This window comes from Rousettus aegyptiacus, unplaced genomic scaffold (assembly GCF_014176215.1).
Source record: "Rousettus aegyptiacus isolate mRouAeg1 unplaced genomic scaffold, mRouAeg1.p scaffold_m13_p_3, whole genome shotgun sequence".
In the NCBI taxonomy this organism is placed as follows: Eukaryota; Metazoa; Chordata; class Mammalia; order Chiroptera; family Pteropodidae; genus Rousettus; species Rousettus aegyptiacus.
Window position 1 is genome coordinate 58,423,091 of NW_023416306.1, and position 23,839 is coordinate 58,446,929.

General features: G+C 35.8%; 1 protein-coding gene and 1 long non-coding RNA gene across 36 annotated transcripts in view; both read right to left on the minus strand.

Moving 5' to 3' along the window:
* The window catches only part of BNC2 (basonuclin 2), a 396,217-nt gene that overhangs the window by 244,041 nt on the left and 128,337 nt on the right, over positions 1 to 23,839 (minus strand). For 2 of the 35 annotated variants that reach the window (XM_036238878.1, XM_036238875.1), the window contains exon 2: positions 14,580 to 14,699. The exons of 27 other annotated variants lie outside the window; for them this stretch is intronic. Coding sequence is in view for 2 of the 8 variants with exons in the window: in XM_036238864.1 (XP_036094757.1) it covers positions 9,314 to 9,316 (3 nt within the window). In the remaining 6 variants the exon portion in view is untranslated. Of the gene's footprint in view, positions 1 to 9,144; positions 9,164 to 9,308; positions 11,484 to 14,579; positions 14,700 to 23,839 lie in introns of those variants that run through there. 6 more of the 35 variants (XM_036238864.1, XM_036238860.1, XM_036238877.1 and 3 more) reach the window with 5 other exon arrangements.
* On the minus strand, positions 1,566 to 8,861 carry LOC118615017. The gene is made up of 2 exons (XR_004956261.1): positions 8,798 to 8,861; positions 1,566 to 7,147 (listed from the first exon to the last, which is right to left on the minus strand). It is a non-coding gene; the product is annotated as an uncharacterized LOC118615017 (long non-coding RNA).

A 23,839-nucleotide genomic window follows, 5' to 3' on the forward strand; every position in this document is an offset into this window, starting at 1 on the left:
ATAATTTTCATTGGTTTGCAACCATTCTTATAATTCAGTATTTTGGAAAATAAACACTCTAGGTTTTTGTTTATTAGTATATATGTTGCCTAATCTGACAACTGACATTAAGTAAAATTTCAAGTATGCTTATACAGGCACAGTGCCAACTATCCTAAAGGAGGTACTATTAAAGATCACCAGCTTTGGAGTCAGACCTGTTTAAATTCCAGCAGCAGTGCCTTATAAAGTTAGTCAGTTAATTACCAATACAAAGCCTTGTTTCCTGCATCTGTAAAGTGGGAATAATTATATTTACTATGTAAGGTTGGCAAGGTTGAAGGAGATGACACGTCTAAGCATGCAGTTGGTGCTCAGTATAGGTAAATAACACTTTCCCAGATACCACCGCCGCCGCCCCCCCCCCACACACACACAGCACACCACTCTCATTTGGAACTGAGAAGTTTGAGATGGTGAGGGAAGGAAATTTGGGGGGAAGGAGCAAGCCTCAATTGTCAAAGGAATATTACAAGCAATTAGGGAAACTAAAAAATATACCTATTCAATTAGTCTCAATTAGGGGCCAGCTCAATCAACTTTTAGAAAGCTTCCTAGAACGTTGTTGAGAAACACTGTAAAGATGTACCTAGGCTCTGAAAGACAGACCATTAAAGTGTTCACTGGAGGAGGTCGTGAGAGATATCCTATCTCATTCTCTGCCACTCCTGCCCCAGCCACACCCTTCACAATTAAAACATAAGGTAATTTGCTGAGTTCTCCTTCATGTTAGTGGCTTGACCTATGAATTGAAAATAAGGAGCGTCTAGAGAACATGGGTGAATAAAATCTGGAGAAACCTTACCCTTTAGAAAACAAAACAAAAAACAGTAAATCGATAGACAAAAACAATAGTCCAGGTCAGTGGTTCAAGCTATACTCCTCAGCCAAGGAACACAAAGTATCAGCATCACCTGGGAACATGTTCGAAATGGAGTTTGCAGGCCCCACCTGAGATCTATTGTGACAGAATGGCTAGATGTGGAGCCCAGTCATTTGTTAATAGTAATCAGGTGTTTCTGAGAATCACTAGCCTAAACAAACTAGAAAATCCAAAGCAAAATGGTGAGGCAAAAGATCTCTAGATGATAACTGAGTTTTAGAAGAGATACACCTAACAAAACCAAGGGAAGAAGGAAGAAGCATACACCAGGGCATAAGATCCAAATCTCCCAAAATCTCACTGTGAGGAGGAGAGGGAATATCAGAGAAGGAGACCCTTCAGGGAGAAAGCCAAAGTGAACAAGCCACTTAAGGAGCAGCGGTGTGGCCAATGGCACAATATGCCACAAACATTACAAGGAATATGGGGACAGATGTTAACTTAAAAATTTAAACTAAAAGTACTTTGAAATGATCCAAGTCACCTTTAACTCCTCCACTCAGCTTCTCTTTGATTTTTCCACCACAAAAAAAGAATGAGGATGAATTTAACTACCTCTAATGGGCAGAAAGAGGCTACCGTCAAGTAATGATCACAAAGTCATTGAAATATTTTTGAGGGTGTGGCTTTTTTTTTTTTTTTTAGAAAGGAGCTCACTTTGGAAGAAAAGAGGTACATTAACTTGACCTTATATCATCAAAGGCACAATCTTCCTAGATTTAAACATACTAAAGAGAAAAAAGTGATTGAAAAAAAAAATCTGAGAAAGCAGAAAAGAGTTTGAGAACAAAATCTGGTAGAAGAATGTGTTATGGGCCAGACATTGAGAAAACAAATATTACCCCCCAAAAAACTCAACATCTGAAGTTACCCATGGAACCACCCACATTAAACCTACTATGGCTTTTTTAAAAAAGTTCAAGTATCCATACATGGTTTAAAAGATAAAATAGGATGAGCATGTAATACTAAATTTAATGCACAGTGTGTTTGGCTAGAGATGCAAGTTCTTCTGGACCAGCCCCTTGCCCCATTTGACACAAAGAGTGAGCCTGAAGGAAGGCCACGAATTGTATCAAAAGACCAGAGGAATTCCAACCACTGTAAACAGCAGAGCCACAGGAGCCTTTGCCACACTACTGAAGCACATGATACAGCATGCTAAAGATAAGGAAGCTACATGGTTTTCTTCGCATGCAAAGTTTGAACACAGGTGATGTTAAGAGAAGAAAGGAAACAGGAAGGCAGATTCGGTCCTGCTGTTCCACATAGTAAAACTTTCCCAACTCAAACATAAGTCACACTGTGTCCTGCACAATTCCCCCTCCAAGCCTGCTGAGGACCCCAGATGAAAAAGAGAAAATGCACAAAAGTGTACAAAGTTGATTTCTATGAGATTCACTCCATCCTCCTAACTTCCCCCAAACCATCCTAAGTGCACTTATCTCAACTAGGGTGAGATCTAGGGGAGATGAAAAGCTGCAGAATTCTGTATCAGACAGGTAAAAAGTGAATATATATCTCTCCCACCAATGGCATCGTTTTGTTACCGAGGGTCTCAGGATGTGGTGATGGTGAGATGGTGAAGTAAAAGGGAGTTTCTTACATTTTCCTTGGGGATCTTATAAAATAAGGTATTTTTATTCCAAACTGAACATATTTTACTCCTAAAATCTAGTGGCTTCAGAAGCTAAAAGAAGCTTAGTAGACAACAGAATGCTTTATAAATAATAAAATGCATGTTTCTTTTTATATGTTTTTGGTGTTAATAGCCTCACATAGATTTACTGATGTCACTGACTTAAATGATAAGAAATGCTATAAAATACCATTTTCTCTCTACATGCTTTCCTTCTAGTGATGTGACGTTCTTCCCTGGTTTCATCTGCCACCTACACGAGACTAGTCCCAAATTCCTATTCTTTACCTCTCATGTGAATTTTGTTACTGTACTTTCAAACTCTCAATAGAAATTTCCAGTTAACACCCTGAGCTAAACAAGCAATGCAATTAGGTTCATTAGTACCTGATTTTTACTACAGCTCTCCCCCGACTTTGCTATATTTTGCAATGTTATCATTGACTAAAAGCCTTCTCCTTATTTTCCAAATCCCGTAACTTCTGAAAGCCTGTCCTTTCTTCCCTCTCAGTCCCCTCAGCAGTCCCCCTGACATATCTTCCAAATCATTTCTAATGAGAGCATACTCAGAAATTTGCCATGACTCCTAAGTGATAATCCCAACTTTATCATTCCACACTCGCCGACAAGTATCATATACCTGCCCCAACTCCCCCAACTGTCGAACATATTCTCCCAGATGATGTTTAGAGATCCCCTACAAACTAGCAATTAAAGTTCCTTCCAGGCCCTCTACAACCTAGTTCTACTCTGCCTCTCAGGCTTCATCTTCTCTTCATGACAAATACTAATAGAGAGTCTAAACTATTTGGTGTCTCTTGCTTACTGATTTGGGCTTTCCTAGTTTGACATAATTCTCCTGCTGCTCTTTTTAGAATACCCTACCCTGTACTATACATTTGAAAATCTCCCTATTTCCTGATGCCACTTCTTCCACAAATTTTTCTGATAACCCAGGCAGAAGGGATCTCCTCCCCAGTGTTCTGCTATCCTGAGGGCTCTCAGCACTACAGAACCCAGGACTTTAAATATGTGTTTTTCTCTCCTTCAGAGAAAGAACTCACTCACTTTTCTTTGTATTTCCCCATAGTGCCTACCAAGCTGCTTTACACACAGCAGTCAAGTACATGTGAAATAAATAATAAATAAATCTCTTAAAATTCATAGTGCCACCAGTGACCCAATGTTACAAAAAGAGTGATTTTAACTATATCATTATTCCACCTGATCCTCAACAAATACCCTTAAGGCAGTTAGGGGCCAATAATTCCTATATTACAAAAATTCGTGAAGCAAGGAGATTACTATTTATGCACAGAACATTCTTCTGAGAAAAATTTAGCCTGTAAAGTTTCAGTAACTAAATCAATGCCACCCTGTTTATTTGTGGCATATATCTGCTGAAATGATACTTCTCTTGCTAAACTTCTCTTCCAGCTTACTTCAAGACACCTGTAGAACCTGACTCCATTCAAGCCAATCTTCTAGAGATGAGAAAATGTACAAGATCTTCTCTACAATATAAGTTTAAGAGGTCATTCTGTGCTTCACAAATTGTCAATATATGCTGAAATCTAAACTACAGAATGATAATTTATATAAACTAACATACATATGGTCTCTTAGTTTAAAATTTACTAAGCTTCAGAGTAGGAGTGGGTATAAAAAAACCTTTAATAAGCCCTTTAAAAAAGGTATTAATTGTAATCTACCTGGAAAGAAAGAAATCAGCCCATTACACTGCCCTGAAATGTGAATACATTTCTAAAATCAGCTTATAGCAAACTGGGGATTAATTTTCATCCCTAACTATAGTTTCTTCTTTGTTTCAAGCTGGAAATAGGCAATTACATTTGGCCCTGTGAGCCAACTGCTGCCTGCTACCTACTTTTCTAAATAAAGTTTTATTAAAATATAGCCATGTCTTTTCCTTTACATATATAATCTGCGCCTGTTTGCAACTACAAAGACAAAGTTGAACAGTTGCTAAAGAAACCATATGGCACCCTAAAATATTTACTATCTGGGCACAGAAATACAGAAAAGGTTTGCCAACCTTTTTAAACTGTGCAAAATTATACCTCTTTCACCACAAATGCCACTTTCAAGAATTCACCTTTAGGAAATAATGTAAGTGCAAACAAGAACGTTCATGTTGCAGCACCATTCTTCACAAAAGAACTGGCAACAACCTCAACATCCACAAACCGAGAACTCATTAAGAAATTATGGTACAATAAGGCTAGGAATCTACTAAAAATTATGATGAATATTTATATTTATAGGCATAGGAAGATATCTATAATATGGTTGAGTTAAAAAAAAAAAATCACATGTCCATAATCCCTTTATGTAACTAGTATCTATCCCTACGTTTTTCTGTAAACATAAATGAAGATGACTAAAAAGATGTCCTTGGTGGCAGCCTTCCCGTTATTATACTTTCTGTAGTTTTAAAATCAGATCTACACACCAAAAGTGAATCCTTTTTATAAAAGCTATAAAAAAGTTTAAAACTATTAAAAATAAAAATCAGTGTGCGAAATTTATATTCTGCATTATAAAGCACGGACTTTTTCAGAAAATAAAGTTTTTTTGGAATTTTTTGATTTGGTAGGAGTTTGGGTTTTGTTGTTGCTATTTTGGTTTTTCCTTTTTCTTTGTTTTAAAGAGAGAAAGGCTCTTAGACTTATCAATAACCTACATAACTATGAATTGGCATCCACGCAACCTCTGTTGGATTAACAAAGTCCCTTACAAAAGCCTCCATGGGTTAGGAAGAAGAGGAGAGGTTAACAGAATAGTGCCTTGATGGAAAAGTATTAATGCAATCAGTGTCTTGCTTCTGGGTTACCATAAAAAGGTTCATAAAGTACCCAAAAGCCACATAAGATTTTAGAATTATGCTGCTCAGTGACTGATTCTCAGTGAAGAGAAAGAAAGGAGAGAGTTTTTTTGCTCCCACCCTCATTTTCTTCAACAAAAGCAAGCTTCTGCAAGATTGGCACAAGTATTTTTTTTTAACTAGTATTCGAAAAGGCCAAGTATGTACATGATACAAGTATTAAGAACTCCGTACCACAGTTGTTGAGATGCTAACTGAATACTGCAATGATGCTTACAAACTAATTACGATAGGAACTACAGAAAAAGAAAATGCTAATAAACACCAAAACAGCTCACTCTCTCTGTGCCAGACTTACAGGCATCATTTCTAAGCCCTATTCTATAAATGAAGTAACTGAGGTTCAGAGAGTTTACAAAAATTTTCCAAGGTCACATAAAGAATTGATAAATTCAAATGCAGATACATCTGGCTGAAAATCTAGATTTTTCCCACCATGCTAATGAAACAGAAATTATATTTCTAATGAAGTATTATATAAAATCCCAGTATAAATTTAGCAGGTAAAAAAATTTGAAATTCCTAATTTATAATGATGTAACAAAATTGCCGTGTCAACACATTTGTTTTACAAATAACTTACTTAAAATATTGTGTTTACATTATTTTCTCAGAGTTAATCTATATTCTCCCATCCTTGTATTTATACAAATATGCATATATAATAGGTATATGCCTTTTGCAGATATGCTATACCATTTTATAATATTGAACACAAAAACTATTTAATATTTTCAAACTCAAATAGAGTCTGGATACATTTGTTGACACAGACTCCAGTTAGACACAAAACTGTGACTGATTTTTTTATGACTTTCTCACAGTAAGATTAGTTCACTGCTATGAATTAAACGAAATCTATGCCCTGAAAATTGACATATGAAAAGCTGTACAATTATATAACTGTAATTTCCTTTACATTTATATTTACCCCAATTTGCTCTTAGATATATCCTCTTTTAAAGTTACTGGGATTAGCTTTTCCTGTGAATTTTGCAATAACTGAATAAAATAAAATGGATACCAACACTAGCACATTGTATGATTAAAGAAGTAGCTATGAAATTAATAGTTGTTAATCCTCATTCTTATACTCTTAGTAACAGGTGAAAGTAAACATCAAGCCAAATATTTACTTTAGATCTTGAGATGCAGTATGTTCATTCCAGGGTTAACCTAAAGAAACTAGATGTTAGGCAAAAATAACAATGATAATCAATGAACATCTATGACAATATTAGTGAGAACACAATTACTTTTGATAAAAATATAATCCATGATTTAAAACCAACCATAAAAGAAGCACATTTTGCTCAACAAATAGAGGTATAAATACTATTAGCTTTAATGTGACCTAAATTCCACGAATACAAATGATATTCACAAAGCCAGAGACAAAAGCTGGGGTCTTACCTATAAAATCTAACTTCAAGCTCTATTATCAAACGCTAATGATAATGAGTATAAGGCAGGAAGCTTCAATTCAAACAAATGATTAGAACTGATGATACTAAGGTAAATAGAATCCAACAGAATTGGGTTTACCTCTTTGCCTTCAGCCTACCATTAGCAATAATTGATACCATGGAAATAACAGTGTGAGTCTGACATCTACGAAAGCCAACCAGGTGAGAATTTTGCAGTGGTCAAAATGCAAGACTTACAGATGACACAACAGATCCTGGAAAAAGAAAAAAAAAGAAAAGAAAGTTCTCTGCCAATGCTTACTATCTCCTTTCCTACAGATAACTAAAGAAATTAAAATACTTTTTCTAAACTTACTCTCTTTCCAAAAATTCAAGCTTCACAAGGAAAGCTTGCCACAGGCTCAAAGGGAGCTACAGTTTACTGAATACCTAGTAATGTACCTGAGCTTCACATGCGTTGTCTCAATTCATGTTCCTGACAAATTCTCAAGCTACGTGTTCTTTTCCCCATTTTAAAGTTGAAAAAAATAAAGGTTAGTGATAAAGTGACTTACCCAAGGTCACAAGACTAAGTGGCAACATTAGAATATGAATTCAGATCCGATCTTTTAACTCCCCACAAGAGTTCTACAATGGCCAACACTAATGTCTGCTACAATGGGAACAGAAAAATGCTGAAGGGACAAGTAATATTTTAAGAAAATTTGATTTTTAAGGGAAAAATCCTAAACCAATTTAAATTTTCTTATTAGGGAGACATATTAGAGTAATTCCATGCTTTCCCTTTTGGATTATGAAGGGACAATTTTAACCAAATGGAAAAGGGCTGAATACATCCATAGCATCCTCATTATAATCAAAAACTACTTCCATGATCAGGATAACAAACATATTTTTAGTAAATCTAAATATACATGATAGGTTTTTTCTTAACTAGGCACTGTTAAGTTTGTCTACTATTTAGGAAAAAATTAATTTGGAAATTGGCCATAAGGAAAAATTATCCAGCACAAAATAAGATTAATATTCTGCTGGGAAAAATCACTAAAAGAAAACTTCCATCATCACTTTACTACATCCAACAGAGAAAAAAGAATTAAGGCGAGTTTTCTCTAGAATATAAGGAAAAATACCTAATAAATTCATATAAAATTTGAAGTGACCAATCTATATATAAATCTTGATTTTGCTATATATCTGATTGCTTGTTGGTTTAAGACCTTCCATAAACAATGTGAATGTATCTGTTCATGAAGAACAAACCATCATACAGCCAGTATTAATCAGATTAAACTCAGGAGGTCTATCTTGACAAAACATCCTTTTACAGAAAAATATAAATCATATACCAAAGACACCATAAAATGGGCAAACAAACCCACCCACGGTTTACTTTTTTGTCATATATTCATAAGATAAATTTCTGTTACACGCCATTTTTTAAAAAAATATCTTATCAATGGAAAACTATCTTAGTATATCTGCAAGTTTTTCCTTATATCTATTTGGTAGTTATCAAAGTGTGTATGTGCATGCAGGCAAGCACACATACACAATTCTAAATATGTATATATATACATTATTAAGAGAAATGACACATCCTAAGGACATGAGAACAAAGTATGACGGTTTGAAAGTGAAAAGAAATAAAAAGGCAATTCAAAACTAAAATTCAAACTATTAAAATATTTTTTCTCAGGTAAGTCCACGGCAATCCATATTTCTCCTACTCATTGGGAAAAAAATCAGACATGTAAATTTTTTTTTGTAAAGTCACAATGCAAAATCAGAAGACTGTCCCATATATCCACATTTTAATGTTATAAATTAACTTGAATCAGATCCAATCATGATGCAATCCTGAGTGTTACATGCACAATTACAACTGGTCAAATCATACACACCTTAATCAACTGTAAGCCTGTAACAACTGGAACAGTGAATGAGAAAGCTAGAGTTTCCCCAGAGAGGGACAAGGTAGGAGCAATCTGCAAAACGGATATATCTGAGACAAGTCCAAAGCCTGAGACTGTCCTAAAATCCTGAAGATGCTCACGTGGTTTCACGACAAAGTTCCTTTGCAAGATCCACAACCCAGATGCCAACCTACACTACACCTTTTACTGCCCTATTTCCAGAATTCCTAATTTTAAATCACACTGGAAACCTCTGGCTGCAATTGAATTAGAATGGTTCAGTTTAGCCTTTCTGAATGACACGAGAGAGAAAAAGAAAAAAAACAGCACCATACTTAAGTTTGTTTTCTTTTAAACTCAGATCTTCTGCATTCCAAAATTGTATCCCTCTGACTAACATAAACCGTTATTACAGAGAAATGGTTAAAAAAAAAAAAAAAAAAAAAAAACACCAAACCAGCCAGTGAAAAGGAATGAGGGAGTAGTAATGGTAACATACAGTACCATGAGCTGCAGTGGCCTCCCAGTCAGTGGTGCAAGGTTAACAGATCACTCCCGGCCTTCAGGCAGACAGCAAAACACAGCCCAGGGGAGGGGGGTGGGGGGGACAAGGACCGAGGTTGGGGGAGGGGCCCTCACTCGGGCAGTTTACACAAGAAGGCAGCTCAGCTCCTTGCTGGCGCATTCCTCCTCTCTATCTCCCAACCTCTTTGCGTGTGTCTTGTCATATTTTCTTCAGCTGTTAACTGTCCAGACTGCAAGACTTTAAACAGCCACAGTTTAGGAAAAAGCGAAACCCTTCTAAGTGACCATCACAGCAAATCAGCTTCATGCTGGTGGGTAAAATTTTCCAAGGGAAGTGTTCTTCTGATAGTTCCTGAGTCTCTAAGTCACCACCACCCCCACCCGCCACCACACACTCCCCTAGAGGGCTAAATGCACTGTGGCAATAAAACATTCATGCAACTTGGAATTTTAACACAATGCCATTTCCCTAGTTTAACCTGAAAGGAATGCACTAGTCACAACAGACTACATCATCCTGCCATTAAACCCTGCCAAGGAACCGCTTTTTTGGCCGTGCTGGGCCAGCTTTGACGGGAAAGGAGTACACAGACCCACACGCTGAGCACGGAGGGGCCACCTCTGCTTCCTTAGACTCGTCCAGCAACACCCTGCTCTTGAACATGACCCCTGATCCCTCGCATTGTGACCTGCTTGTGAGGCATGTGTCACTCTGGAACTTATGCAGAGCCACACACTGTGCAGGCCATTTGCTGCTCTCTCTCAACAGAACTTGGGCCAATGCCAAAGGTTCTTTCTTATTATTACTGATACTATTGAAAGTCTTAGGTTTAAGTACTGGATGCTTTTTCCTTAAATTGTAGAGTGGTTTTTCTTCCTTTGTTTTGGATTTTTTAAAAAACGAACCTTGCATTTGCATTCATAATTAGGTTATGATTACTGACAAAATGGTTTGCTTTGGGGACTACTTATCAAAGCTGCCAGTTCTTTCCCATTTAAGTGACATTTAATTTAGACTTACAAAGTACAAAAACAGAAATAATTCTGATTTCTCCTGAGAATTTTAAAGAAAAATTAAAAGGTGTTGAATTCTACAACAACCACACTTATTAACCATTTCATGTGGCTAAAGTACAAGCAACAAATTAGATTTCATTTAAAAAAAAATGGATTTATTGATTTATTACTTGTGCAGATTTCTAACTTCCAAAGAATGTAAATGACAAAAGGGATCAAGGAAAGAAAAAAAAAACACACGTGCAACAAATAAAACATTAACATCACATTAAAAGTTTTAACTGTTTAAATTTCAAACTCTGCTTTGATACCAATTAGGCCGTTTAAATCCAATCACAACAGTATTAATTTTTAAGTTACCAGATACCATAATTCTGTCCCCCAAACATCCCTTTTATCTTTATCCTCAACTTCTCTCCTACCACTAAAGTATCCCTTCCGTATTTCTTTTTTTACTTGTCTGATTATTCATTTTCTTTTTTAATCTTTAACTATTTTCATATGGGACACTTTCAATTTCAACCTTGCCCTATTATTGTCTTATGATTTATCTTCTCTACTGTAGTCACAGGCAGTTCTAAAAAGCAGCAAACCCCTCTTTGCCGTGCCCCTGAATTACAGCCAGGTGAAGTGTGATTATCCCTGTAAAAGAAAAGAAGGTGTTCCAACTTCAATTTCCTGGAGTGAAGGAGCCATGCCCCCTTTTCAGTAACAAACACAGAACATCTTATTTCCTCTAAGAGAGTACCTTAAAACACAAAATGATGATCTCTAAGCAAGTTAACATGCACATATAAAATAAAACCAAATTGTCTTTAGAGTAATTTTTGTCTCCTTAGTAGCTGGAATTAGTCTTAAGCCCTAGTTAAAAGACTTTTTTCCTTTTTCTTTCCTTTAAACAGACATTATCATGCCTTGAAAAGTCACTCTAATCCCTTTACCTTAGCCAAGCCATGCTAATTCTAGATAGGACAGCTGATTAATTTTTTTTTTTAAAGAATTATATTTCACTTACTGGGGGCAAGGGGTGGGATATCAACCTAACAGAGAAGCGAAGATTATAAAAACCTATGTAAAATATTTCCATTTCAAAATGTAAATGCTGAAATCAAACTGTCATTCTAATCTATATAAAACACAGCAATAAAAACATTTGATTTTTTTCCAAATAATCTGATTTATTATCAATGTATATTTAAATTTCAATTTTGATGTTACTAGTGGAAAACCTAGTAAAATTAAAGGCAGCAAAACAGGAAGGCATGAGATTAAAATTAGAGGATAATTTCTATTTAAATCCAGGCAGATACACTTTTTGCTTATATCATATTAATCAACACAGTGTTCCCAAAGTATTTTGGACCAATATACAAAGAGCGAAGGTCTGCATAATTGCACATGTAACATGTTAAACCCTCTCATTTGTGATACACTCTTCTGACGACCTCTGGAACTCAGATATATCACTAAAAGAAGTGAGAAGCAATGTCATTTTTTTATAAACAAATGTCCACCAATTTTATGATTCGTTGCTATGGTACAGTGATGCATCATAACGAGGAAATCATATTTCACATGAAATTCTGCCATTACAATTAAGTGAAATCAGAACAACATAGAACCCACTAGAAAAGAAAGTCAAATCAATAGGTCACTGAAATGCGAAAAGTTGCAAAAATCCAAGTTTTGCAAAAATATTAACTTATTTTGGTGAATACATGTAAAATGACCAAATCTAGGTGATTTTCATTTTCTTTTAACCAAAAGGAAATTTTACTATGTTAAATGACATTTAAAAGTTTTGTGAGATAATATTTAATTACTAGAAAGCAACATAGGTGAGACTTTTCTCACCAACTTCTATCACAAGGAGCACAAAAACGCACATGTTAATTTATCCTCCTCAACAAGAGTCCACTTGGAACTGAGACTGGCTACATCAACTACCACTACCCCCCACACAGGCAGTTAACAGACTCTCACCCTGCGTGAGGGCCAACCCCAGAGGTGAGGAGGTGAAAAAGGAAAGATATATGCATAAAAGAGTGAAGAAAAGAAAAAAAAGGAAAGAGATGGTGTGAGACAAAAACAGACTGAAAGAAAAGCAAGCAACAGGAAAGAAGGGGATGAGAGGGAAAGATAATAAGAATGAGCTGGGGAGGAGTGAAATGGCAAGAAGCAGGGAAAGGGAGAGAGAAGAAAGGAGAGACTAGAAGAAAAAAAGGGATGGCTGGGGGAGAGAGGAGGAATTGGAGCCCTGAGACACAACAGTGGATCAAGCAGCTGGCCGGAGATGCTAATTCAGCGCTTTAACAAATCAATGCCACTTGAAAAGTACAATGTGAGCCCTCACTGGGTAGATGTCAAGGGACTGAGAAAATGCATTCTCAAGTATTTCACATTAAGAGGGAATAATGTGTTAATTTATAACTCTTCACCCTATACACTTGGATTATCTATCTGTGTCAGCGATTTGACTTCTTAAATTTATCAAAAACGCACGCAAAGGGAGGCAGCTTCAGCTTCACCACTGGGAAATGGAGGTTTAGGAAAAGCCTGTCCTAGGATTGTACTGTGGTTCTTTTCGCTTTCCTATTTGGGCTGAAGTACTGGTGGGGGCGGTAGGAAGGAGTGAGCATCTGAAGGGAGAGATCTGGGGAGGTGGGGAACTCCTGGTCCAGATACTAACACGACCAAAGAAACGGCTCTCTTGGCCTGTGGTTGATTGCATTAGGTACCATCCGTCAAAAGTGACACAGAAGAGAAGGAATAACTTGAATCAGCAACCCAAGCTGCCATCATCAGAATTTACTTTACGGAAACTTACTTAAGTCTCTCAGCACACCCAGCGGAAGAGAAGCTGCTGACAACTGGATTGTAATTAAACAGTACTCTTGCAAAGCCACTGCAGTTCACAGACAAAGCTTATCAAAATAGGAAGAGAAGGGAGGGCTAAGATTATTTTATTTGGTTAGCTTTGAGACAGCCAGGGTAGATGTTGAAAAACTGATATCATATCCCAGCTTTCGAGAGCTTAATGTTTTTTTCTTAAGAAAAACCTAAACTACAAATTTGAGGAATTATTTCCTAATTTGTCCTTAATGTAAATTTAGCTAGCTTTTAATACAGTGGTAGCAGTTTCTAACCTGTGGGAAAGACTTTTAGCAATTTTGCTGCCAAAATTAAAGCAGTATCAAACTTAAGTTTTCAAGGTGAAAGCTTTGTCAACATACAAAGGCGAAGTGTGTTAAAATTTTGGAATAAATAGAAGAAAGTAAGTTTGAAGAAAATGTTTCAATTAAGATCACATCTTCAAAATATGAAGGGGGAAAAGTGGTTCTACATATACAGAATTAAAAAATGACCAGATTGTAACTATTCTAAGTTTTACTTTAAGTCCGCTTAAACTACACACAGCAGTATTTTAAACTGTTGGGGTATTTTTATTCGCTTAATTGTATAACTGCAACAGAAGAAGACATTCTCTTATTTGGGGGGACATTCGTATGTAAATAAATGTTGATGAATGGAAATGAAATGCTGTACATGGTGGGCATTGTTCAACATTCAGTTTAAAAAACAGCAAAGTTACCTCACTCACTGAAGCTTTAATCTCCTCTCTTTTAGAACTAAGCACAGAGGCAAAAACAATAATGAACCTTCCACCAGTTTCTACTGGTTAAACACTGCTTCACAGAGATACCCACGACAGAAAACAAATGTTCCTTCAACCTTATTTTTTGCATCTGTTTTATGACATAGTACTACACAGAGTCATTTTTTAAATGTTTGATCAGAAACTGAAGGTATAAGTAAATAGCCAGAAATACTACGGCTGCACTGAACAAAGGGTTAAAATGTCCAAAACGGCATAATTATTTAGTGAATATATTATTTCTTTCAAAGGAGATAATTATTAAGGAATTTCCTAGCTCAAGACCATAAGCAAAACAAAAAAAAGACCACAGACTACACTACTTTCCCTTTTCATAAAATCTTAGGAGAGAGAAAATATATTCTAGGCAGCATGTTTGCATTGGGAATCATATATTGCATGCATTTCAAGGGCCTCAATGCCCTGAGAGTAGGATTTGTCCTATCACTGGTTTTTGCATGAATTACCATTACTGTCTGTCCCATTCAAACCACCCCGCCTTAGACTATCTATTCTTATCATTATAGTGCCATTAATCCCATTCTCCCCTTCCCCCTCCCCCACCACACTCACCTAAGGGGTTAAAAGACTTCAGTACATTTGTGACTTGTCAGTGACATATAATACCCAGGTCCTTCATGCAATCAACTTTTACTTGACATGTATTTGCTCATCACAGGACCCGCATTACTACTGGGAAAATGAAGAAAAACCTAAATTAACACTTGACATTCAATATGGTCAAGTCCTTAATTGGCTGGGCTTCCTGAGAAAGCAATTTTCTATTCCCCAAACTGTTCGCGTGTCATGTGTGGAGTGCAGCTCTTGGCCATCACTGCTGTCCCTCGCTCCCTCTAATGAGAGCAGATGAATTAGTGCTACGTGACACGATTTGAACAGGGCTTCTTCCTCCTCCCCTCCCCCCAATCTTTCTCTTATACCAGTGACAGCTGTGTGGCAAGGGAAAGAAAGAAAGAAATGCAAGAGCAAAGAATCCTGTAAAGGATGATCATTTTTTTAAATGAACCTTAAATGTCTTGTTGAAACTCCAGAACAACAGGGTCATTTAATTGTGGAGGTGGGGAAGGGGGTTGTTACAAAGATCAGGGGAATTATCTGGCTATGGTTGATTTGGGTTGTATTAACTTCCAGTATGTTTCTTCCATTCCTAGCTAGTTGAGGTATTAGATTGCACTAGTCTAATTAAAATGGAATTTACATCTACTTAAAAAAAGTTTTTTAAAGGTCTGGAGAATGGGTCAACTAGAAAAAAAAAAAGAAAGAAACAGCATGAAATGATTATTATTCTAAGATAAACATACCTCAATGTTAAGAAAAAAGAAAGTCCTTTCAACAAACGTTTAGACCATGAAGAACCCACAACATTAAACTGTGTTTACTATACTTTGTTTTAAAACATTTTTCACTGTCTGAACTTAATGCTAATCATCCTATTTTAAATCATTTTGTTTAGTTCCCTTTGACTGTTCAATTACTGGAGCAAAAATTATTTGAACACTGATTTCGTTCTATGATTTTGGACAGAGAGAGCATATATTCTGCTTTAGATGTGCTTACCTAGCTCAATAAGAAACAAATAGATAAACGCAGTAAAGGAAGGCAGGGCAAAATCTGCTCTATTCAAAGATACTAAAAGGTAAATCGAAGGGATTTCTTTGAGTCTTCCCTTATCCATTTTGAAACCAAAGAGGAAGTGATTTTGAATGCCTAAATTCCTTAACCAATCCGATTAGGGCCAAACAGAATTTGGGGAAGGAAGACTATATGATACATCACACATCTGGCAAAGTAAAGTAGTCCAAAGTACATGTGTAAGTGGAAATAATTAGTAAAAGTCACTAGCGCCTTAGCACTTTGGAGCTTTACTCATTTTTATTTAAATGACAGCTAAGTCAAAGATCCTCCCTGCGTACCAGAAATTATATCATGACTATACTGGTGCCACAAAAATCAATATAAGGATGCAAAATATAAGACTGTTTCAAGTACAAATCCTCTGCCTCAAATAAGTAGCTTAATCATTTATTAATTATTCTTATATAATTTTGCATATCATTTAAATAACATTTCAGTAAGTCTGAATATATAAAAACATGGCAAAACCTGCTTTTGCACTATGTTTAATGTTATAACTTGAAACCAAAAAAGATAGTTCCACATTTAATATTTGTAGGAAAAGAAATCACAAAAGGAAATGATTTTACATTTTTTTTCTTTTAAAAAAGTGAATTTATAACAATTTTAAGCATTGTTACACTAACTAAAGACAAACTACACCATAAGAAAACATTTTGGGAACACCTTAGATTTTCAAACTTGTTGGAATATTATTCATTCCAAACAATATGAAAATTCTAAAACATGAGTATAATTTAGAAGCATTTTCACTGAAGCAAAACAATACGACGGTTACAAACTGCGTATTATGATTCCCTCCTATGGCCAAAGCACTGACATTTCAAGTATTGTTAAGATCCCTTTTGAAAATACACTGAGACACCTTGTGAATGGGCATTCCACCAGGTGTTTTAAAGAAATAAATAGACAATTTGGTATTCTGGAAAAGTAGCTCAGTCTAATACATTCAGTTAACTGCTACAGTAGCATTATCATCACTGAGCAACAAAGGGCAGTGTATTCTGTCAATAGTTTTAGGGTGACCTTTGCAATGCTGACTAGTCCGTCAAGTTCCATCTCTGAGATGCAAGGCAAAGACAGGGATAGTTTATTAACTGAGGTAGAAACTAAAGACCAGGAGCCTCCAACAAGGTAGGCATTTCACATTCAGGAAATGGGGAATTCCTTTCCTTAAGAAGAGAAGCAGCGTGCCATGAGATCAGGCTGAAGAGCCCATATTCTCTCCCAAACCATTAGCCTTCCATGATGTAAAGATGCCCAACCAAGTACTAGAAAAGCATCAGCATATTTTTCTCCCTCGGCTACATTTTTAGGTATTGCAATTGGTAAAGCAGGATCAATGAGTTGTGCTCTATAGGAATAAAGCTGAAAAAGAATGCTGACATCATCTCAGAGCTTTAAATTGTGATGAGTCCTGCTTTATTTGGGGTAGTGTCCAACAACATGCTAAGAGGATGGACTGACAGAATTTAAGAGGGCAGCAACAGTGGGTCAGAAAAATGACAGTACTGAACTGAGAAATTTCTTCAAGGATCACCTGTATAAAATCAGCCTTTTTAATTCAAGAAAGGTACTTTTTGATTTAAGAAAGTTAAATGTGACTATGGCAAAGTGACATGCTTAAACTTGATATTCTCTTAGGGATGAGCAGGCTTTGAAGCTCATAATAAACTCAAAATGGTTCTGTGGAATGTTAAGGCTTAATGTAGATGGCTGGTGCCACTGTCATGCCTACACAAAACTATGTCAACCTGGAAAGAACTGCATTAACAGCTCCGGGGTATTTAGAATGGAAGGCTTGCCCTTTTTAAGAGTTTAACTTTGAACCATAAGAAGACGCTGCATTAAGTTTCTAACTTGTTTAAAACAGCTAAAATTAAAATACTTATTCCGGTTTAGAAAGGCATAATGTTTGCCACCCACTTAGTTCATGTTACCTTCACATCAGACCAGTCTCAAAAAGTATAAACACAGAAGAGAGAGAAATGATTACTTTAAAGTAGTCTGGCACATGGAACAATAAAACTACATCAAACAGAAGGCACGAATGTTATTTTATAAAAAAATAATAGCATCTGAAAGGGCATATTTTTTAGTCTCCTCTCTTTGCCACACTCCTTACCTCAGTACTTCCCTCTCCTTATCTTAGACATTTTATCTCATTCCCACTTGAAAGGTTTCTGAAAGTAGTAAGTCACAGCTGTGTTGACACTGAACTTCTTGAACATGGCATACTGACGTCATTATGACAAACTTACAGATGCTTCGTAACAAGCTGCACCAGTCACTTGATTTGAAATACCTGACTTACTATAAAACAAACTGTTAATCTCTGGTCTTTTCCCCAGTTCAACTTTTCTCAGCAATTTTGGAAGCAACCCAACAGCTTGCTATGTTTACATCAGTGATGACTCCCTTCTGATTGGTGTCTGATACTATCCAGTGATGCTACTAAACAAGACCCAAGACAGAACCTAGGCACACCTAAAGCCCTGTTTGCAGATCATTTTAACAAGATGTTCTTGTTTCCTGTTCCCACAAAAATCAATAACAGGATGACCTTCAATGTGAAATTCAAACCAATTAATTACCTGTTCTGTTGAAAATGTTGATATCTGATTTGCCTGGAGAATTTCAATTATAAGTAGATTATTTCCTTTAAAGAGTCCCTTTAAAAAATTTAGATAGACATTGAAAACCTAATCTTAAACAATATAAATGATGTTTTTTTGAAGTCTGTATTAAATATTGGCCTTGCACAAATTAGTATGGGGAAGTTTTCCCCTTGTGATCCATCTCCTCCTCATGACATCATAATCAATTGCCTGGCAAATTATAGCAATCCCACAAAGATTCGGAGACAAGAGTCCACTGCTTAAAGGTGAAATGAAAAGCTTTTTATAGTTGAATTCGGCTTTTCATCGATATCAGTGACTAACACAAATTGTGGGATTCTTTTCAGAATTCAGAAATTTCCCTTTCTTACCCTATAATTCTAAAATTATTACTTTTCTAATCTTTATTAAAATTCTTTGACCATTTTTTATTTTGCTCACATTTTATTTTTCTTTACATGGGTGTCATAAGGAGAAAATCCATACATCAAAACCATCAGCACCAGAAATACATTTACTAAACTTTTTTTAATTGTGGAAAAAAAATAAAGAATTTGGTTCATCCCAGTAGGGAATTCCCAAGATGAATGATCACATGCAATGAAACTATTATCTTCATCCATTAAAATATTATCTAAAACAGAGGTTTCTCTCTGGCAGCCAGTAGGCTGAATAAAGCCTGCAGATGAGTTTTGTTTGGACCACACACTTTAAAAAATATTTGAAAAGGTTGCCAAGATTTAAAAATCAGGAGATTTCACATAAAAATCTAGATTCCTGGCTTCTTATTTAAAAAAATAGAAGAAGAAGAAGAAGAAGAAGAAGAAGAGAATCTTGAACCACTGGACCTGCACCTGGCAACAAATGGCTGAAGCTAAGAAGCTACTGCTACTTCACTGTGGTTGACGCAAGAGTTTTCTGGTCCACCACAGTCTCCAACAGACTGAGACTCCACTCATTTAACTTACCTTACCCTCCTCATGGCCCTTTTAGGCAACTTCTGATCTTTAAAATGGCATACTACTCCAGAGAGAGTTTGCAGAGTTTATGGAAGAAAAAAGAGAAGGCTATCTAAGAACAGAAATTTAAATATATGTATTTCATGGGCTTACACAATGTAAGACAGTGGGTAGCAGATTTTATTTCAAAATACAGTCATTCAATAAAACAAGTGCAAAGCAAACTCATTTTCATAATTAAAAGTTTGTAAAATGTAAATCCAGGACTGATGACCTCATCTACAGTGGTTCAACATTTACACTGGTTTTGAATCAACCACATTCTTTTCTGCAGCCCAGAAAAGATGCTCATGTCAAACCATTACTCAGATCTCCACCCATTTTGTTCGTTCAGATGTTAACAGTTCTGTACTTCCTTTCTAGAAAGATCATGTACTTAAGTGAAAACTGACCCTAATATCAAAATAGAATACATCTTCAAGGTAAATTTTAAAAGTCAACATTTAGGATGCATGAATATTATAACAGCAAACTCATCTTTACTGGCTCCACATGTATGCCACAATCTGACATTTACACTTATATTAAATAGACATTATTGCAGGTTCAAATGACCCCAAAAGTCATGGCATATTTCCTTAAAAATGATTATTACCTAAAAGCAGATGTCTATGACAAAGTCACCATATACTTCTATTTGCTTTTTTCCTTAACTGAAAGCAAATGCAAAGGGAAAAAAAAAAAATCTTTTAAATTTCATTTTTTCTAATCAACCACAATACAGTATTTCTACCTATTAGGTTTTACAAACAAATTACAAGGACCATATTTAGCAAAGGAAATAAAAAAAATAAATAAACTCTTTTTGCTTCATCCAACTATATTAACAGGCAATCTGTGATGTACTGTACAGAAATACACTAAATAAGCTATCATCAGTCATACTCCAACTTATTAAAACGAGTAAATTTTAAATTGAGCTTAGTATAGTGGTCTGAAATTATGTTTCATCATTGGCCCACATTCTTTAAAGATTATTTTTTAATTAGGCGTTTTCTTCCTAAGAGAGCAGCATTTTTCTTCCATTTTCACCTTAAGAAAGTAACCCTTGAATATATGCCAAGTTTACTTCACAATCAGACTTTAATCCCCAAATTCTCTTGATTCTTAACAACTTTAAGTAAACAGTTCAAAAAATCATAATGATCATACTTCATTCCTTAACTCCCAGTTGAACAGGAAAGGAAAAAATGCTAAGAGTATGAGCTCCATAAATACAGTCCTTGGCCCAATATCTGAATGACAATATGATATATTCCTTATGGGGAACATTTTTCCTTAATATCCATCATGTTTGAAATTTGAGCAATTAGAAGCAGACACCTGGAACTCAATTATTAATCTACCTCTTCCCACCCATTCTATACTTTTTCTGAAACCATATCTTACAGTACTTCTTGAAGAGATGATCCTCTGGGATAACATGCACATAAATGTTCACATTATTGTCTTTAAAACAATTTGGTATAATCTAAGACTAAACTTATTCTCTTTCTTCTTTAATTGTATAGCTTTGGAAAAAATTAAGACTTCTCAAGTTAATAAGTAAAATGGTAAAAATACAAAAATTAAAACAAGAATTGTAGGAAAAGTATAATTCATTACATCCATGTTGATTTGTTTACTATAATAGTTCAGAAAGGGAATTTTATGGGGGGGAAAAGCACACAATTAATTCTCACCCATGATGACCAAAGCTTTAAGCTGGTCTGTTCAGGTTCACAGCATGGCAGCTGACTGCAAATACAGAAAGCAGCTCTAGAAGACTTCTGCTTTTGTTATTTTTATTGACACGTTGATGAAATAAAGCGTGAGGTAACGAATGTTTAATATTATTTAACCTGTGTTCTTTGAGGATTACAGAATTGTGCTCACTTAACTCCTTCCTTCTATTAATCACCAATTTCTAGAAAAGGGTATTTTAAACTAAGCTTATGTTGAAGCTCATTTCAGCATTCTACATTTGTTTAAAAAGAGAGAGAGAGAGAGAGAGATCAAAAGTACAGGAATACTGGCACATATGGAACAGTGGGCTATCAGAATACTCGGAAGGCAGGTACCAGTTGGTTTATTAAGAAATCATTAAAAATAACTATTGGTACAAGTTAAAATAACCAACTTATCACTGTTACCCAAAAGGTGTTTTCAATATAATGAACATATACAAGCTTCTCTGGTCATGAGAAAACCTGGAATATATTACATACACATGAATGTAGCCCAGGATGCAGGATATGAGATGGGCCTGCTATCAACAGATTAACACTTCATTTTCATTACTCTAATCTCACCACAGGTTGTGGACATTCTTTTTCTTATTTGAACAACAACGGTGCATGAAAAACCAAGCTGACAGGCAGGGAGGGTTCATTAAATGCATAAGGCCTTTATTCCCATAATACATCTCACCTGTATGAAGCCAGGGTTTGGGCTTCCAGTCTGGCTACTGAAACAAGCTCTCCCAGATGTTGGATTTCTCTTCCTATCCTTACTACTTAATTTATAATAAATGTCAAAAGCAAAGTAAAACTGAAAAAATTCTTTTCCACAGTGAACTCTGTTTAGTAGATTATAGGATTGGTAGCCTATTTTAAAATTTATTCAGTCCCATGATTACTTTTCCTAAATTGTCCAAGAAAACAAACAAACAAACAAACAAACAAACATGGCTGAGAAGGGAAATGATGAGACTTTTGGGTCGAAGAGTCTCATCTTGGTATCTCTCTCTCTGCTCAGTTCTAACTTATTGGAAGAGCACTGTAGGTTCTCAATGATTTAAAATGGCAATTCACAAAGAGCCAACTGCACTACTTCCCAATGAATGACACTGAGCACCAAAAAGCTATGCTCAAGAAGCAAAAAGACTACAGAGTATAAGGAATCACTACAACGAGATTAAAATAAAATGGGAATTCCTTTTTTGGGTGAGCCAATCCACATACTCACTACATTTGAGGTGGCCATTACAAACCCTCAACAAACCTAGAAATAAATCGCTTATTTCCCACATCGAACCAACAGGCAGGTATACACTTTCTGCATGTCTGTACTCCACATACAAGCATACTAGCACTTGTCAATATAAAACTTTTACTATTTTCCAGAGTGTAAAGTCCGTAAAGTCTAGAGCCAGACTTGGGTTTAGGTTCTTTCTGGAACACTAATAATACTTATACCTAAAAAGAAAGAATAAAAGAAAAAAATGATATTAGATAAAGCAGCAGATAACCCAGCTGACTCCTGAGTTAGGTTCTGACATGAGATCAACAAAGAGAATGTTTGCAGGCATTCTCACCCTACTTTCATGAATGTGCTCAGTGTATAATTATTCTCCCACATCTTACAAGTGGCCTCCCAGTCATGTCCACTGCCCTCCAGCACTGGCAGAGGGCACAGTGGTGGGCAGCTTTCTTTACCTATGCCTGATTAGGTGCCCCAAATAGGATCCTAATGATTTAAGTCAATTAAATCTTTCTTGCTTAGATTGTAATGGGAAAAAAAATTACTAAAATCCTGCTAATGGAGGTTCTCATTTTAATATTAGTTTTGTTATTACATTAAGCCAGCTGAAAGTAATTATTTGGGCATGTAAAATATTCATTATCATGAAATTTTTATTTTGAATGCCCCTGTCCCAGTTCAGACACTCTGATCAAATGAGTCCTAAAGAACTGTCTAAAGAACAAATAACCACTAAAAGACACCTTAATAAAGTTGAAAAATTCACGACAGTCACACAAAAGCACAGCAGGTACAACACTGAAAGCTATGTCTTTCTCATATGGAATGATATTTTTTAATCTTGTCAACTTTAATAATCTCTCTGCAGTGTAAGGCAATGAGAGTTAAAATGTATTAAATACAAAACAGTAGTGAATCCTCATTGTGTTATGTATACTGCATGTTTTAAATTTCAATTTCATAACGTCATCCATTAATATTAGGTCTGCCATCATTTCAAATCCTTTTATAAATGTTTCAGTTAATTCTTATTAACTGCAGTTTGTCTCAGAGTTATACCTTCAACATATTGAAGGAAAACTTTCTACGTTTTCCTCCTAAGGTAATGTTCTCTCTTGTGTAGGTGGACATTTAACGGTAAAAAATGATAAATCCAAGAACTACATTAAAAAAAAAAAAGGAGTAATAGAAAAGCAAAATCTCTTTTCTGCTAAGTACCTTCTTACACAGGCGAAGGATTGAACTGAGCTGCCTTTCAGCGCCTCTGAATGATAAGCCTGGGCCCCTGGTTACATGTTTTTATCACACCCTTACTTAAAGAACCCTAACATAGCAAAATTCGGGACAGTCCTCCTGTCAGCACTTATACACTGAGGACCACATCTGATGGTGACACCTCTTTCCCAGACCTCTGCCAGAATGATGTATTGGCAAAAAGTTGCCACGTTCAATTATTGTTACATTTCAGATGCATTTCAATTCCTTCATATTAGGGCAAAACAAGCCAATGAAAGTAAGGAGGAATTCAGAAAATGAGAGATGAGGTGAATGAAGAATAAAGTGAGAAAGAATTTAGGAC